This window comes from Pelobates fuscus, chromosome 1 (genome assembly GCF_036172605.1).
Source record: "Pelobates fuscus isolate aPelFus1 chromosome 1, aPelFus1.pri, whole genome shotgun sequence".
NCBI lineage: Eukaryota > Metazoa > Chordata > Amphibia > Anura > Pelobatidae > Pelobates > Pelobates fuscus.
The window spans coordinates 255,695,384-255,714,620 of record NC_086317.1 but is presented as its reverse complement, the minus strand read 5'-3'; the positions used below and the strand labels follow the sequence as shown (position 1 = coordinate 255,714,620).

The 19,237-nt window shown below is 37.4% G+C and overlaps 1 protein-coding gene across 1 annotated transcript; it reads right to left on the bottom strand.

Moving 5' to 3' along the window:
• Positions 1 to 932: 932 nt before the first annotated feature.
• NLE1 (notchless homolog 1) lies at positions 933 to 14,695 on the bottom strand. The gene is made up of 13 exons (XM_063444569.1): positions 14,479 to 14,695; positions 13,772 to 13,908; positions 12,746 to 12,963; positions 12,530 to 12,609; positions 10,592 to 10,668; positions 10,358 to 10,455; positions 8,966 to 9,158; positions 7,925 to 8,060; positions 7,007 to 7,053; positions 4,181 to 4,383; positions 2,952 to 3,111; positions 2,207 to 2,277; positions 933 to 1,311 (listed from the first exon to the last, which is right to left on the bottom strand). Exons 1-13 carry the CDS (start codon positions 14,489 to 14,491, stop codon positions 1,299 to 1,301), a joined length of 1,446 nt encoding a protein of 481 aa, XP_063300639.1. The 5' UTR covers positions 14,492 to 14,695; the 3' UTR covers positions 933 to 1,298.
• Between the last annotated feature and the right edge of the window lie 4,542 nt (positions 14,696 to 19,237).

Below are 19,237 nucleotides of genomic sequence, written 5' to 3'. Positions count from 1 at the left end.
AAGCTGGGATGTGTGTGCTGCACGTGCAGTAAATGCACATTAGGTATCCAATTGAACCATCATGGAGGAGATGACTTCAAGGCCAGTGGAGAGGTGATCTGCACTTACCCCATTGTTACTATTTAAATCCTTACTCTGAGTATATGGTAGAAAAGAGGGGCAAAGTACAAAGCACCTCCAACCCCCAAAAACAAATCTACACAAATAAATTTAATATCTATAGAGACAAGCTAAAGAGAATTTACATAATCTGTTAGCTGTGCCAATTGCCAGCAGACAAATTCCAGCGGAAATTCAATTCTATGAAGGTCCTATCCATTGCACTTGTTAAATCAATTTAATGTATAAAGATAATTACTGAATACATCAATCCAAACTGTTCAAATGGGTTGTGTGTTTATTGATGATTCACACTTACATGTTTATAATCATTTAATGTGGAACCAATTCTATCATTTGGCGGAACCCAGAATGGTCTGTATCATAATGTGGTTACATACAGGGGGGACAAAAAAGTAATCGCATGCACGATAAATTTACATAAAGTGGGAAGGATTGTCATTGAATAATGTGCATCCATAAGCTGGAAAAATACAGGGAGGTAATTTTTGAAAGTTCTGTATGTTGTGTTGCTATATTTCAATAGAATATACAAGATGTAGAATTAAAAAAAAAAAAAAAAAAACTTTCAACTATCACTTTACTGAAAAATGTCTACCCATACTATAATAATTGCTAACAAGTAATGTCCCCACTTATTTAATCACAGCAGCACCTAGTGCTGCTAAATTCTAAGAGGGGAAAGACAAACCCATTTTACAGAACTGGTTCCGCAGGTTGTTACTGAAAAGTAGCCATTGATTTATTTAAATATATATAGGATTTTCTTTTTGTTTCATTGGTTGCCAAAATAATCCTATTCAATAAAAGGGCTACTATAAATAAATCTATATATATTATTAAAAATAATAATAATACAAGCCACAAATCCACGTGCATGGGGTTGTCCACATGTTCCAAGGTAGGACTGTCCAACAAGTCCAGACAACATTTTCAATATATATTAAGCACATTCATTGTATGTTCCACCAAATTTTCATGTATTCTTTGAATAGATGACCCAACCAGCAGGAATTCTCGTGTCACAGCTGGTCAGTCATGTGATTGATCAAGTAAGTTATCAAAATGTAAACTAGTCTTTTGGTCATGTTTGTATGGACCAGGCACTGGGATCCTCCATGCATCAAGATAAATGTCTGTAGTTCTACAGCAAATAATCCAAAGACTGTTCAGTTGCTTCATCTCCTCCATCTGCATAACACATCAAAATTATGTCAATAAAGCAGACATTAACAATAATAGGACTATAGCTATGTTTCTTTATACTTCAATGTCTTTACTGTATCAGCCTTTAAAACATCAAATATAATATAATATATACACACACACGGATTAGCCTTACATGCATGTATAAGCTTGACTAAAAAGTGGCATTTGAATGTCCACAGTCCCATATGCCACAATTTAGCCAAGTTTAATTGTGGCATTTGGGACAGCGGACAGACATATTACCAAATTTTTACATCAAAAGTTACAACATACCCAAAGAGCATCCTCAAAAAAAAAAAAAAACCTTTTCTGTATTTTCATGAAAATAGATTTTTTTTCCTCCCTATCTTGCACTGTACACCAGTTGTTAAACCAACAAGAAATTAAGCATAAACTTGCAAATATGGTAGCAAAAAAAACAACATGTATCAATCACTATAAACAGTTCATAGTGAGGTTAAACAAATGACACGTTAACGCCTGAAGATGGGTGATCTGTATTTAGGCTGATTAACATGTGAAATGTCAAATGATGCATCCAAAATTTTAATTTAGCCAATGATATAGTATATGAACTTTGGAGAAATTGCATGCATTTGGATATCCCATTAGAATTAAAAACGCCAGTTTGCTTTCAATGATAAAGAACAATCCAAAACTAAGCTTTATGTGCCCCTAATGATTCATGAAGTAGGGATTTAAGGGTTCTTGTTAGAGAACTTGTGCTCTAGACCACAGGAAAAAAATAAATAAAAAAATTATTTACTTAACAACCAAAGCTGGACACAAAGTACAATTGCAATATCCAGTATTTAAAAGTACTACTAAATCTTTCTCACTTGGAACTCCCCAGATGCACACACAACAAAGTACCTACATCCTCAAACACTTATCCTTTCCTCCACTGGCTACTCGTTGTCCGTCTGGGCTCCAGTCAACAGCAAATATCTAGGACAAAAAAAACAAACAAAAAAACATTGTTTTATGACCACTAAGATTAAAGTAAGGATAATACAAGACCCATCAAGTTTACAACATTGCAGGTTTAGAATGTTGCAGGTTTAACAGGTTTTCTTCCAAAAGTAAGTCATTAAATTTTTTTTAGATCAGTGCCCAGAAACTGGTGTGCCGCCACCCCCGCGCAAGAAGAATGATTCCTGAGAGCAGTTGGTTGTGGTGCAGTTTCACGCAGGGTGGTTAAACTATTACACCTAGCACCAGGAACACATAGTATTCTGAGTGCATGTTTAAGCCAGGCAAGGAGTTCACAGTGCTATTCCCAGAAGAGGAGCTGAATGTTGTGTTAGCACGTTGTGGTATATGTATTAATGGGCACACTGACTGTGATATGCATTAATGGGCACACTAACCAAAATATATATTATTGGGAAAAATGGACAAACTGACTGTGACATATGTTTAGTAGGACAACTGCTTGTGACAGGTTCTGTGTATGCACTTTATTATTGCTAATTTCTTCTTTTTTTAAAACATTTTCATATATATTGGAACTTCTGGTGTGCGGAAATCTGGGAAGAGCTTTGGTGTACCTTGGTTGAGAGAAGTTTGAAGAACACTGGTTTATATAGAGGAAAACAGTTCTAATCCTAAATATTGTGTACCTCATCCGCATGTCCCGGGAGATCCACAGAAAGCTTTTTGATCTTTGTATCCCACACTTTGAGTGTGCTGTCACTGCTTCCACTGACTAATAATCGGCTGTCTGCTGACCATGCAATCTGATACACAGCTCCAACATGGCCTCGTAAAGATGCAATGTATCTAATGTGAAAAAAATAAATATATCTTACTCACAACACATACAAAATCTAAATACAGAATTTACTAACAAATGAATGAGGAACAGATGGTTTTCATTACAGGCTCCTTTAGGTCTCATTAGACATTTAGACTTAACTCAAAGTGGCAAGTAGAATTGTTAGTGTTGCCTTGACATGGCAGGTGAGCTTATACTTTAATGGCCATTGGAGTGATTACTAAAACCCTCCATCTATTTAAATGTGCATTTGTAACATTTTGTTTTGGGTTTTATTCTATGTATTGGTGCTGATGTGTACTATAGTCATTGCTGCCACCCAGGAGTAGTGCGAGCTTGAGCACAGGGCTTAATTTTGTTTGACTAACAGATTTATCTCATTGAAGTGACGTATTTTATTTTGCACTCCAAATAAAGACTGCCTATCAATAAAACCTCCATGTGTGCCCAGACCAATTTTTCACTACTAGCTATTGTATGGGACATTGGTCCGCCTTGTTTGGAGCACCATGCTGGAACTATTCCCAGGATAATTGATGTGTGCAATATTCCTTCACATTTTTACAAAATATAGTGTCTGGCACCATGCTTCCAATCAGTGTAAAACAGTTTTTAATATTCAAGTACTAGGCAAGAGTCCCAAGCGGGTTACCGCCTCTGTGCAGCTTACATTAATAAGGAAGGATTAGCCTGAGCAGTAATAGGCAGCTGTGACTGGCTTAGAGTGTCAGCTGACTGCTTTCAGCCTATCATTGCTGGTATGAATAGGTATGGTTTGAAGGAAGTGTGTCATCTTGACGCTAGCCATACCTCAAATAGACACAGGGCTCTGTGTGTCCAAGGACCCTCAATCATTAAATTGCTTGAAAATGGAATAAGCTTTGAATGGAGGAACAGTGCCAGGAGACTCCAGGCACCATAACCAAATTCAGTGAGATGTAATAGTGACTACAGTGTCCACTAAGGGGCATCATTTCCAAACTCCTTTAAAACAGGGCTAGCTCAGTAGGGATAAATTACAATCAGACTATGAAATTACAGTAATGAGAGCCAAAACTAAACAGAACAACTTACTTTCCAGTCTTCCCATCCCAAAGTTTTATTGATTTGTCAAATGAAGCACTGGCAATGATCCGTGTGTCAGGAGAAAAAAGAACCTCATTTATCAAAGCTTGGTGTCCGGTCATCCTCTGTAAAGGTTTCTTATCCTCTGCTGGTGTCCACAGATACAGTGTGAAGTCATCAGAACCAGATACGAGCCTCTCAGGAGCCTGTCCCTGTATGAAAGGAGTGAAAGTGTGTTGGAAGTTTTGGCTCTCCTAGAAACCCTTGGTTGTTTCCCTCCTTTAACGCCTTAAGGGCCAAACTTCTGGAATAAAAGGGAACCATGACATGTCACACGTCATGTGTCCTTAAGGGGTTAAACAAAGACTACAATCAAATGTAAGCATTGTGAATTTGAAAGCTTCTTGGTATTCTGAAAAAGACCGCAGGATAACATCTTCAACAATTGTTAACGTGATCCCTTCAAGGATTAAGTTAATCATTTTTAAATGTGACAGGCTCGACATGCCACTGTTCCTAAAGTTCCACTCTCCACAGGCAAGTGAAACTTCCTCCCTGGCAAGTAGAGGAATGGTGCATGTGCCATGGATCTTCCAAGCTTGTGAAGGAGTGTAAGTTTTAGGCCTGTCTGGTAGTGAATGATTTCACTTATACTACAGGGCCGTTGAATGCTTCAATCTGATTGGTTGACGAACGTTCTAAGGTGTGCATTATTTTCAGGGAGACGCACGGCTAAAGTAGTTCCAGACAGGTCTTGACCGCATTACAGTTGCGTAAGAAATTAGTCCTACATACAAGAGCGTTTTAATGACAAACGTCTTGAAATACATTATCTGAACAATGTTTTGAGGTGTGGTAACTTTAGTATAAGCGGAATAATTGACTCCAGGCCGTTGAATTATTAGAAAAAAATAATGAATTATTAATAATGAATTATTAGAAAAAAATATTACCACCTCGGGTGTGCATTATTTTTCTAATAATTCAACGGCCGGTCGTCAATTATTCCTTACATATTGAACCCTGCTAAAGTGGTTACACATCTAAAGAATAGCATTGATCAAGCGTGTTAAAATAACCTTGCATCCTTTTTATCTCATCAAAAAGACTTCTAATTTCAAGTTATCTTGCTTTCCTTCCAGATACAGGAATTCTAGAAAAGTTAATATCAGGCAGTTTTGTCATCCCTGCCCTGTAATATGAAGATATTTGAGGATGCTCTAACTGGAAACAAGCCAGGACAAGACATGTTTTAGGAAGAGAAAATTAATCTAGAAATTACACTGGTGAGGTCTCTCTGCTAGACCTCTTCTCAGTGATCAGTGCTGGACTTTGACAGTTGCTCAGCCCCCTTTAGATTCTGGAGCTGCAGCATAAGAGTGAACTCTCCCTCATGCTGAAATCACACAGTACAGAGCGATCATAGAGAACTCTGTAGTTTGTGAGCCATGAAATCTGTCTACTAATGTCAGCAGAGGGAATCCCTCTGAGGTGGTATTATGGGCAGAATTAGGGGGAAAAGTATTTATGTGGGGTATCATTGTAATTGAAAACAGTAGAAGAATGCATTAGTGGAAAAAAATAAATATATATATATATATAACAAAACAAAAAAAAAAAAAAAAAAAAAAAAAAAACTTATGGTGTGCGAACTCTGGGAAGAGCTTTGGTGTGCCTTGGTTGAGAAACACTGGTTTATATAGAGGAAAACAGCTCTAATCCTAAATATTGTGATAACATGGTTAAGTGGAGTGCGTCAAAATGCTCTTGGTTACAAAGCCTGAAGGATATACTCTATAAATATTGTGTGTAGTGATTTTAGATTCTAAGACTACTATAAAAGTTCTACTCTCAACATTACAAATTTTGCAAAAAGTTTTAGCTTTAAAAACTCCTTGCAATTTGCTTTTTACTCATACACCATAACACAAGCTCACCCCTTGTCCAGCTAGCGAGACAAGTGGCACTTAAATAATCTTGCAATACTCTGCTCTCCATTGTTAAGCATCCATGAGAGCAAAACTCATGACATACAAGCAAAGTTAATTATCTCTTTTGGTTACCCGTATATAATGGCATTATCCTATGTACTCATGGAAAATGTGCAGCTTAACCCTGCCAAGCTACTCACCTACATGACCAAGCTTGATGTTATCTACGGTAATTGATTTGTTGTTTTCTTTATTCATACTGCATCTAAGTTTTAAACGTGCACCATTCTTGATTCCTAACAAAAAATGTGCGCAACTTTGCCTATATGCCACCACTGCTCAGCTTAATGTTAAAACTTGCCTCGCTGTTGCGGCAAAGTGAGAATGCCTGTGACTCTCAAGCACGTCAAAAATAAAGAATTATAAAAAAAAAAAAAAAAAAAACTCCTTCCAATATTTTACAACTTCTAAAAATGAATGGAAATCATAAAATATTGGGCATTTTAACAATAAAGACTAATTAGTGAATCTATTTTCAGTTATTTTTCTATAGTTGCTCTTAGGGAGTTTAAGTTATTAAATATAAAACTGAGGAAAATATATTTAACTTATCAAAAGAAAGCTCTAGTTCTTAAAACTAAAATTTAAAAAATAAATAAAACAACCCAACAAAAAAAGATATACAATATATATATATATATATATATACACACACACACACACACACACACTAAACAGAACAGGTGAAATTGTGGTAGAATGAACACATGGCAAACGTGCCAAAAAGGCCTTGGTCACAAATGTGTTGTATCTCAATATAGCCTTGCTCCCTAAGGTTTGAAAGGGTTATACAAAATAAAAAAAAAAAATGTAACTTAATTTAAAAATAATAAAAATATCATACCCGAACTTGATTGTATCGCTTCAAAGCCTTCTCTTTCAGGACCTCCACTAGGTTAGGAAAAGGAAAACGACCCTCATTAAGATAAATAAATAAAATAAAAATATCAACAAACTATATGATAAAGTCAAGAGTCAGTTAAATATTATAGAAGGGAAAATATTGTTCATGTAACAAGTCCACTTATAAGCAAGAAGCTAAAGGTTTTGACTATCAAAACCCCCAAGCACTGCTGATTACCACCATTAGAGACATACCTGGGCCTCCATCAGTGGTAGTGTAGCTGTTAGAAGTGCACAAAATATTAGTCTGTTAAATCACCAAACACATCTTTATTATGTAGCACCACTGTACTTTCACTGTTTATACCCTTAATATTGGTAGAAAAGGGGGCCCAATAAAACGCAGATCACTGCCAGGAGAATTCAGTCGGATTCTGATCTTAACTGATGCTGTACACCATACAGATCATGTTGTTTTTTTACAACATACTACATTTATTACGGTCATTCAATAGACTTCTTTATTTATAAGTCGATGAGAATTCACATATATATTCTATTCTATAACCTAATTTTGAATAAACCTCAAAGTCCAATAATTTAATTTAAATTGTTATTAAAAGCAAAGTGAGTAAAATTCTGTATCTGTCAAACACTTCTACTAACAGAGTCTGTCACAGCAATAAAGACAAACTCAGATCATATATGATATGATAAGATGGCCAAAAAAAAAAAACACCCCAAGAACCTTTGAAGGTGTAGAGATTTGTTTAACCATTGTTCATAGAAGTAAAATACCCCCAAAACCATAAAATATATGGTAAATAAATGAGAATATGCTAAGGAACAATCTAAAGCAGTCTTTTATATCCCACATATTTTAAACGGGATGGATCTGAATAATATTAAAAGCACCTACGTGATCCAGTCATATCCTGTGGGTTGATGGAAGCTTCTGCTGGTTCAAAGGCCCCTGTCCGTAGAACATAGTCTGTGCTAAGAGCCATAGTATTAACCCAGTGGGCATGACCTTGTAATGTACGACAAAGGACTCCCTGGAAGACAAATTGTTTTATTAACCAGTTAGTGTATATAGTGGTGTATTCTGGTTTTGTACTGCCCTAAGCATGACAAAACTCAGACACCCCCATTCCAAATTTCTCTTCATTACAAGCACACGCCCTAACTGATGCATGCACTGACATACACCGTCATTGTCACACACGCACACACTCACATTCACTGACAAGACACACGTGCTTACTCACTGACGCACATTCACTCAGTGTCACACAAATATACTCACTGACAACACACACTAACAATTTTTTTTTTTTTGCTTACATTTTGGATTTTCTCCTGTGGTCCATTGGTACTGCTGCTGGCTGGGCGGGCTGGCAGGCAGTCGTGGAGACAGGAGCAGAATTCAAGTGGGCGGCGAGGGAGCTCCAATCCTCCTGTTAAGCTCCCTCGCGCGCCTCACAGTGATGTTGGAGCGACGTCATATTCCGGCATCACTGCCGTGCGCGTGAGGGAGCTGAGCAGGGAGAGCTCAGGGGACAGTGCTCCCTCGCTGCCCGCCTAACTCAGGTAGATGCCAGCCTTCCCGGGGGGGCCTTAGGTAGACAGCCAGCCAGCTCTCTGGTCCCCCAGGGCATCTTTTTTTGCCGCCCACCTGCAAGTGCCACCCAAGGCAAATGCCTTGTCAGCCTTGCGGTAAATACACCACTGAATGTATATATGTACCAACTCTATTTATATACACACATACATACATATGTATTTGATTTACAGTATTTTTAAAAGAAACACTCCAAGCATCATAACTGCAGTCCGCTGTCGTGATTATGGTGCCAAGAGCACTAAAGTGCTACAGAGAATACTAATTAAGTCAAATTAAAATATACACTTAACTGAATTACTGTATTCAAATGGAAACAAAATAGTTTTCTGAACTTACATCATCTGCCCTCCAAACTTTTATTGTCCTGTCCTGTGAGGAAGAATAAAGTAGGCCATCTCCACCCCATTTTACTCCAGTGACTGAGTGTGTGTGGCTAGTAAGGATCTTCTGACACTGGCCCAATATAGTATCCCAGATTCGAATGCTGCAATCTTTGGAGGCACTAGCAAGAAATCTGCATTCAGGGTTCCTAAAACCAAAAGACCGACAGTTTGAGACTATTCCAGTGGCAGATTCATGGAGTACAATGGAAAGTAGGGTTATGGAAGCAGCCCAAGTTTAATAAATCATTCTTATCGAAAGCTGTACCAAAAAACAAGGAAAACTGATAAACGAAGACAGAAGCGCTTATGTGATTTCTTGTACAGGTCAGATAGCATAACAGATTAATGTCACAGGTAGAGAGCACCTTTGAAATCAAAGTCAACTTTTGCAATACAAGCAACATTGAGTTAGACTGCACGGGGCATGATCTATATACAAAAAACACTCAAACTAAAGTTTTTTTGGTGCTTACAGAGTCCCTTAAGTAGCCGTTTCAAAGTATAGCAAGTTGAGTTCTTGCGTATTATCACTTAATTATTTTTCGGACTTTTAGATTCTAAGTAAATTAGTTAAGGTGGAAATTATACAAACAGGATGTTGAGCAACTATAAGTTTGTAATTGTTTAGGACATAAAACAAAGATCATAAAATGGGAGAACTATCACCATGCTAAGTCTACTAAAAAAAAAAAATATATATATATATATATATATAAATAAATAAAAAATTCACTTGCCACAAATAGCATGATCAAATTACTTAAAAGAAAAACAATATAGCGATAGGAATACAAATATGTATTTCTAACGCTATAAAGCCTTAGTCACCTAAACGTTGACTAGGGCCCAGTTATGCAGCGAATAAATGTTTAACAATTTATTTGCTTACCTTAATCCAGAGCCAGGCTCCCTTGGCGCTGGTGACCTCTCCTCCATCGACGTCAGCTCCCAAGTGGAGCCGAATGCGAGGCCTAAACCCGCCCATAGGAAAGCATTACTCAATGCTTTCCTATGGAGTTCTTTTTTGACGCTGGACGTCCAGCGTCAAATAAGTGCGATTTATTCAGTGTAAATCACGGAAGTGCCTCTAGTGGCTGTCAGGGAGGCTGGATTAACCATGCAGTGTAAACATAGCAGTTTCTGTGAAACTGCTATGTTTTCAGCTGCAGGGTTAAAACAAGGGGGACCTGGCACCCAGACCACTTCATTGAGCTGAAGTGGTATGGGTGCCTATAGTGGTCCTTTAAATCAAGGTCTGGCTGTCCGCAACCCTGCATAACGTATGATTTTTCCTTCTACAGGATACAAAGTTATTATGCTCACTAAGGAAATAAAGGCTACGTACAAATGGAGAGGTTCCCAGCACAACCAGGTTATCCATTTTGTGTGTCCGGTTAATGTTTTTCCAATCTGCTTGCCTGTGTTAGGATCCCATATACAAATCTGAAAACATATAACAAAAAGATTAAATAAATATTGGTGAAAATATTAATTGTAAAACATTCATAGGCCATAACAGAATAAAATGTACTGCATATGTTTTAGACATATACAATTTTGAGGTTTAACATGCATGTACCTGACTGTTTTTACAGCCTGACGCAAGTTTCTTCCCATCGGGAGACCAAGCTATACTAAGCACCCAGTGTGTATGACCTAAATTGAAGCAACAAATAAATATTAACCAAGTACACTGTTTAACAAATTTAAAAAAAAGATGTTATGCAACAAGTATAAAATGAGAAAATATTTCATGTAAGAATATATTTTTTGTAAAACAACTAGGGTATATACACAAGTCATACAGTTGAAAACATTTTAATACGGAACTGTATTTATTAGTCCTTCACAACAGGCATCAAAATCTGGAACAAGTATGATTCGTAAATAAAAAAAGCAAAAAGACTTAAATGGAAGCTGGTCTCTATTTCCTACTTAACAAACCTTTCATAACACTGGTTACTATTCCTTTCAATTAGGTTTTGACTCAGAACCGGCTTGTATATTTCTTTGTTAATCATGGATGGTGACAGTATATGGCATGGGACAGCATTTACAGGCCTAAAGAATTAACGGTTATACTGACTTGCAAAAACAAATGTGATATCCGCCTGAGAAGGCAACGCAATTACAGAACTTAAAGGTTTTTCCTTTCTTCACAAATTGTAAAATTAAAAATAAACTTTGTTTAGTGGTCATTGGTTGTACTATTTTTTATTTTAATAATAAAAGATTTTATGTTGTAATTTATACCAAAAACCTCACTGTCTGATGGAAGATCGCATCATGTAAATTAAATTTAACCTTAAAGAATAACTCCACTGAAGTGCTTTATGGAGGAAAAGTATCCTAGTTTAAGCTTAGTTTACAAAAGTGCTGATTTCTATGAGAAACAGCCAAGGAGGCTTGCAGCATCCTTCCGTTAGCTACCCTGAGCCAACGAGGTGGCAGGCATACTCTACTTGAGCCCTGCCTCTTACCACACAGACCTCAAACCAGCTCCTCCAGATGTCAGAATAGACTTGGGCATGTGCACGAGCCAGTGTGCGTTTATGCAACGGTGCACACATGCACCAATTCAGAGGCTTCTCAATGGGAACCCTCTGATTGGTTATTTCCCTGTAAAGGGACTTAAAGTGTCTTCCGTGAAAAAAAGTGGAAGGCTTGCCAAGGCTTCAGTTCATAAGATCTGCAAGCTTTTACAAGCTCTTAACATGTAGCCCGAATGAATGCATGAAAAAAAAACCAAAAAAAAAAAACCAAGCATGTATTCATTGTAATATATCTACTAAACAGTGATTTTATGTATTTTTATTTTTGCCCTTGGCCAGTGCAGTGTTCCTTGAAGAGTTACTTCAGATCTATCCTACGATACCTCTTGCATTAGTGGTTGATCCCTACTGTTTTAGTATGATTTATTATGCGCCATTAGTGGTTCAAATGATAGTTCTATATTTGTATGTTGTATCTATGCTGAACCGTTTTCAAAAAGAAAGAATTTAGATTTTGAGTACACAGTTCCTTCTCACCTGCTCTCACTAAAAAAAAAAAAAAACAAAAAAAAAAAAAAAACAAACAAGAAAATACATGACAGTAAGCAGGGACAGGATCTAAATATGTCAATGATCTAAAGGAACACACCAGCATTATACATATACACATTTAAAGGGACGCAAGTGTCACCAAAAAAATAAAAAAAAGTGGTTTTATTTTCAATCAGATGTCTGTTTTTAACTCCTGCTCTGTAAAAGGAACTTTAATTATACACGGGAGGCGCCTGCAGGACATGAGAAATTATGAATAAAACAGAATTTGCAATAAAGGAAATGTAGCTTCATTAGGCTAAAGTTCTTTTGATGACTATAGTGTCCCTTTAACAGAGTACATTGCTAGGCCTTCCCTTCTAATCTAGTGGTGAGATAGCCCCCTTCTACAACTCTGAAACGCAGTTACAAAAGCCAAGTGTATAACCCCTTAAATGTAAAAACATCAGATGACATAGAAGGGACTTCCTTACCTTTAGCAGTAAAATGAGGAGTCTCAGTAGTTAGATCCCAGAAGCGAACTGTAGTGTCACCTGATCCACTGGCCAGGTATCTGTAAAACAATCAATACAGCATTGCATTTCTTTCCTACACTTTGTGCTATATCTGAGAGAATGTACTGGCTGGAGCAAAATGAGGTTTGATCTGTAAGAAAGTGGTGCATTTATGTTGACTACATTAATACTTACTTTCCGGTTGGACTAAAAGCTACAGAAATTACGGCCTCTGTGTGTCCCTCCAAAGAACTTGTGCAACGTGTCACAGCGCGGACCTTAAAGACAGCTTGTGGTTGGTAGATTATATCCAACACCTTCTCTGTTTCCACACTCCGCTTCTCAAGGGTTTTATCAAGGGAAGTTATGATCTCCTGTTCATCTACAAAGAAAGCCAAAGGCGGTGGTTCCTCCTGAGTAAAAAAAAAAAAAAAAAAGTAAACAAAATAAACATCCAGAATTTGCTCCAAAAGTTTATATAGCTAGCTGTGTAAAAAGGAATTAAAGGGTTACTCTAACCCTTTTCCACTTATTTTAACCCCTTAAGGACCAAACTTCTGGAATAAAATGGAATCATGACATGTCACACACGTCATGTGTCCTTAAGGAGTTAAAGTTCTAATGCCCTAATGAGCACTACTAACTTTGTGCAACATCCTGTTTTAACCCCAAAACACAGTAAATTAAGTAAAAAAACAAAGACAACTTGAGTCCAGTGCTGGACACATATTAAGCAATACAGGCAGGCGGGAAGGGCTGAAATGATGGATGGAAGAGATATATAGGCTTCCTCTTGCAGATGCCCTTCTAACATTGCCTTCAAATAGAGAAGCAGTGTGAGCTGAAGACAAACGTGATTTTTGCACAGAATTAACATTAGGCAGTTCGCCCAAGTCACATGTGCCGAGGATTTTAACTAGCCCCTGGCACAAAAGCACAGAAATCAATACAAATTCCTTCCTCCATGACTCCTTTTAAAAGCAGAAGTGGACTAACCCTTTAAATATTAATAAAATTAAAAAAAAGGAACATTAATGCAATCCGTTACTAAATTTAGTTAGCCATTTGATTATAAAAAAACAAAAAAACAAAACACCATAATCATATGTGACAATCAAATTAAACTAAAATATTTCAGTAGTGAGAGAGTTCAAAATAATTACATGAAAAAGTACACAATATCTTAAAATAAACATTTGAAGCCAAAGCAAAGATAATTACCTCCTGTAAAAGAGCATTGCAGACAAGCTGAAGCTTATCAGGTGTAATATCCACAGGTACATCAAAGGGGGTTCCCAACACATCTCCGTTTTCATTCTTAAACTGAATAAGAAGCCTGCCTATATCTTCCCTCACAGCTGTAAGAAGAAAATGTAAAAAAATAAAAGGTTTCTGATGAGAGAAAAAAAAAGAAAAAAAGTCCACAAATGCTAGTTGGACAATAAAATACGATTTTTACAAGTTTAAATTAACATAAATAAGTAATGCCATTCTTCACACAATTTACTAAAAACAACCGAATAACTTACTAAAATCAGAACTACAATACAAGGCATCACAGACTCAATTGTAATTCATGTATTAAATACTGCATCCTATATGAATACTCTACATAATTATCTACCGCAGAATTATCACTTCTGTGATATTTCCAGACACTTAACTAATGAGTATTAATTGAGTTAAATATGCAATAAAATATAGTTAGATCGCAAAATTGAGTAAGCATTCTTTCACTACATACTTATTTATTTCTGGTAATACACTATTTTGCCATTATCATTTTTTGACGTTCCCATTCAATTGCCAAAGAGTAGCTTTACTCTGGAAGGGACTATGGAACTGAACCCAGAGTGTGTCCAGGGAGGTTCGTAACACCTTCCTATAATATTATTATGAATACAGTGTATAATATTAAATCCACATACTTTCATCTGCCATCTTCTTCTCCTTCACAAGTTGTAATATTCGCACCGGTAACTGAACTTAGAAGCGGACAGCTATTTACTGAAGAAAACGTGGAGTGACGTTAACGTCATCACTCTGCGCAGAGTTCTTAGAGTGTCTTAGAAAAATAGAAACAAATACATTGAAGCAGCCATTTGTCCAGTGCCCACGACACGTTGAGGTTTATGTAAACTGGCCCCAACAAAATGGCTGCTACAAGGAAGACACAGAGGAAACATGTGCTGCTCTGGGCTGTCGCACAGTCGAAGTTGTCACATTATAATGCATCTTCACCATAGAGTCAGAATTGGCAGCGTTTCCTAATTGCTAGTTGTCTAGCTTTGACAGCAGCGCCACTGCCTGGTTTAACGGCGATCTTGTGCTAGTACAGATTAACCCCTTCAGGACGGAGTCAATAGTACACGTTCTGATCAAAACAAAACGTAAACAAAAACTGGAATTTTCGCTATATGTCTGTTCACCCGTAGTTCCCCTCTTTCATATTATATGCACCCACACTTATTATATATCATTTTGTTCAGGAGAAACAGGGCTTTCATTTTATATCAAATATTTATATATGAAACATAATTTATTATGAATAAAATTTAAAAAACTGTGAGAAATTTAATTTTTTTTTTAAATTTGTAGTTCCGCCTCACATTTTAGCTGTACATGTCATAATACTGTTAGGTTTTACTGCAACAAAAAGCACATATTTGTAATCAGCGATGTCTCACGAGTACAACAGTACCCCCTATTAACAGGTTTTATGGTGTTTTGGAAAGTTACAGGGTCAAATATAGAACGTTCCATTTTCAAATTGAAATTTGCCAGATTAGTAATGTTACCTTTGAGACAGTGTGGTAGCCCAGGAATGAGAATTACCCCCATAATGGCATACCATTTGAAAAAGTAGACAACCCAAGGTATTGAACGTGGAGTATGTTTAGTCTTTTTTTAGTAGCCACTTAGTCACAAACACTGGCCAAAGTTAGCGTTCATATTTGTTTTTGTGTGAAAAAAGCAAAAAACTAATATTTGGCCAGTGTTTGTGACTAAGTGGCTACTAAAAATGACTGGGCATACCCCATTTGCAATACCTTGGGTTGTCTACTTTTGCAAATGGTATGCCATCATGGAGGTAATTCTTATTCCTGGGCTACCATACGATCTCAAAGGCAACATAACTAATCTGGCAAATTTCAATGTCAAAAAAATGAAATGCAAGCCTTATATGTGACTCTCTAACTTTCCAAAACACCATAAAACCTGTACATGAGGGGTACTGTTATTCTCGGGAGACTTCACTAAACACAAATATTAGTGTTTTAAAACAGTAAAACATATTACAACAATAATATAGTCCATAAAAGTGCCGTTTGTTTGAAAAAAATGCAAAAAAACTTCACTTTTACTTAAAATATCATTGTTTTAATAAAATTTACCAGTTTTAAACACTAATATTTGAGTTCAGCCAAGTCTCCCGAGTAAAACAGTACCCCCTATGTACAGGTTTTATGGTGTCTTGGAGAGTTACAGGGTCAAATATAGTGCTTGCGAATTAAATTTGCTGCACTTTCTCCCTGTGTTGTCAGGCATGTCAATCAAATTGTAATTAATCAAATGACATAATTACATTAAAAAATGACTTAAATATATACGTAGAATTTTAATATATATGCATTTATAGGTATTTAAATTCTATGTGCATACTAATGTAATCTTTTATGTAATTATATGTATTTATCTCTATATATATATTTGCGGTTATTTGCATTTTATATATAGATAGATATATATATAGAATGTCATTCTAAGTGTATTATGTTACCAATATATATATATATTAATAGCAAAATACAGTTAGAATGAAATTACATATGCATATATAATTTATTTTAAATTTTGTTTCAATATTTTATTTATTTATTTTATTATTTTATTTATTTATTATTGTAATTAGACGTATTTATATATAATATATGTGTATATATCTATTATATATATAATATATATACATATTATATATATGTAACGTCATTCTAAGTGTATTTTAATATTAATATATATACTAATATTAAAATACACTTTGTATGACGTTACATATATATAATATGTATATATATTATATATATAATATATATACATATTATATATATATATATATATATATATATATATATATATATATATATAAATACTTTTAATTTAATTTTACACATGTTTAATACATTTTTTTTACTCTTCCTACCAGCAGGGGGACTGTCTAATATTTTAGACAGTCCCCCTGCTGGCAGATCCATAGCCAGCTATAGGGGGCCATGTGATCGCTCTTTGAGAGCGATCACATGGCCCCCGGGGGCCTCATTTGCCGGAGGGGGGCTGCCTGGGCTGTCAGGCAGCCCCCCAGAAGAGGATCGCGGCGGAGGTAAGTAGCTGCGATCTTCTGGGGGCTTAAGCCGTTACGGCGTTCTATGCCGCCGCAACGGCTTTAAAGCCCTTTAAAGCCGCGACGGCATAGAACGCCGTAACGGCGTTAACGGGTTAAGCAGCTTTCACAGTTTTTTTTGTATGCATAGATTCCATTTAGAGGTTGTCTTAAACAGTTTAAACTATGGATAAGATTAAAGGGTTACTCCAACCACCTTAACCACTTGTGCTCTTAGAAGTGGTCATGGTTGCAGGAGTCTGTATGTGCCTGCAAGGCCAGCTTGACCTCCTCACCTTCCCTCTTGCACTCACTCCCTCTGTTTTCAGCAATTACTTTTTCTTTTAGATTCTTTATTTAAGAATAGGCAGCCAGGTACCTCTGTGAGGAGAGGTACACAGTACAGCATTTATCGAATTCATACTACATTTGTGGTTCAGAAAATGCATCAGTATCACATCTTATGTAGTATGGCAATTGCATATTACACGCAGATGAGTTACAGCAACATATATGTTTTGCAGCCAGGTATTAACCATTTTCATGTGTAGTTACAGCACTGCTATACTCGCCCCTCCCCCCACCGCCCCTTTTTGGTTTTCTTCGGAAAATACAGTATGAGAGGAGGAATGAGACTATAGCTGAAACTGGTAGATATCCTGGTTCTCAGGGAGCTAGCTTCTGTTGCTCCACAGGTCTACAAACAGTATAATCTCCGGTTCTGCACCACTGTATTGGCTAGATGCCCCTCGTATCAGAGATGCCGCTTCCTCCTACAGGGGGTCCAGTGTGCTTAAGCGTAACAGTGTAACTTGCAGGATATTAAAATAAAGAGAGAAGAGAAAAATGAAAAGATAACAATGCGCCTGCTGGACCATGACCTACTGCTTCTCTTCTTTGGTGTATACCCCAGTCTTACTCCCTCCATCCCCCTCAATAGCGTATCCTTACGTATCAAATTGTTCCCATAAGTGCCCAACCCTGGTGAAGACAGATAATTTTACAACATGACAGGAGGCTTCATAATTTGCATTAACTTTCTTTACTAACTCCATAGCAGCAATGAAAAAAACAGTTGAAATAAAGAATCAATCAGAGCGAGTGATAGTATATATGTCTAAGCATATCCAATCACTTCCTCTTTCTTTGCTGCTCCATCACAAGTCAGGTCAGAGTACTGATTTCTTAACTGTTTATTATTACATCGTATTATGATCTTCTGTTAGACTTTATTGTGCGTAGTTTATATTTCCTGGGGGTGACAGGGGATCCCTTAATTATTGTATTACTTTGGGCTGTTAACTGTTGGAGGGGCTATCCCCTCTCCCCTCAGACCTATTCTGAGGCGGCATCTTTTCCCCTTCCCCTCCTCCCTCTGTTGGCTATGTTCGCTACACTCACCATTTTTTCCCATGCTGTTCAAACTGTTTTCTGTGCGAACAGAGTGGGCTGTCAACTGTGTTTGTGCATTTCGACATGAACGGGCGCAGAACAGTGCGTTCGTCTTCTTCCGCCTGTTCGCACTATATATGCGCTAACAGAGTGGCCACTCACTGTTTTGTGCCTCTCTGCACGAATGGGTCAGCAAACAGGCTTACCGTTCATCTAAATTTTCATGAACGGTCAATTCCACTGTAGGTCTTCTGTTCATGGACTCTTCAACACGGTGGGCGTTCGGCAGTTTGCTCGTCAAAATGAACGGCCGTTCATTAACTTTCTGCCAAATGCTTCAATCAATCCCTGTCTTTCTTCACTTTGCCCGCAAATGCCTTTCGCGGGCTCTTTCCTGTCAGCTAGCCCGGGTCTCTCGTGAGACCCGCGGCGGCCATTTTGTTGGTGTAGTTTCGGCGGAGTATCACTCTCAGCAATACAAGGCTCTGGTTTTGACAGTTTTTCAACCCAATTCCAGAGGTGAATTTCCAGTTTTTCCTATTGGGACCTGTACAGGTTGGTGTTGTTACCCCTGGGGAGTGGGACTGCCAGTTAGGTATACCCTAGTAGTCTGGCAAGGGGTGAGCCCCCATTTGGGTAATTCCCTGAGTGCTGCTTAACGGAATCTGTTGAAGCAGTTCTGATCTCCTGGGTGAGCCCCAGTGTTACAGAGTCTGCTTTCCACGCCACTGGCCGACAAGCATTATACGGCCTACGGCCTGTCTAAGTCCCTCCCACACGGTCCCTCCACCTCTCATACCTGTGCCTGTTAGTGCCCGAATTATGGAGGACACACAAAACCTGATTGACCTTAAGGCCATGATCAACGCAACATGGCTGCGTCGTTGGAGAAGGCGATGGCAAAGGTGTTACCAACA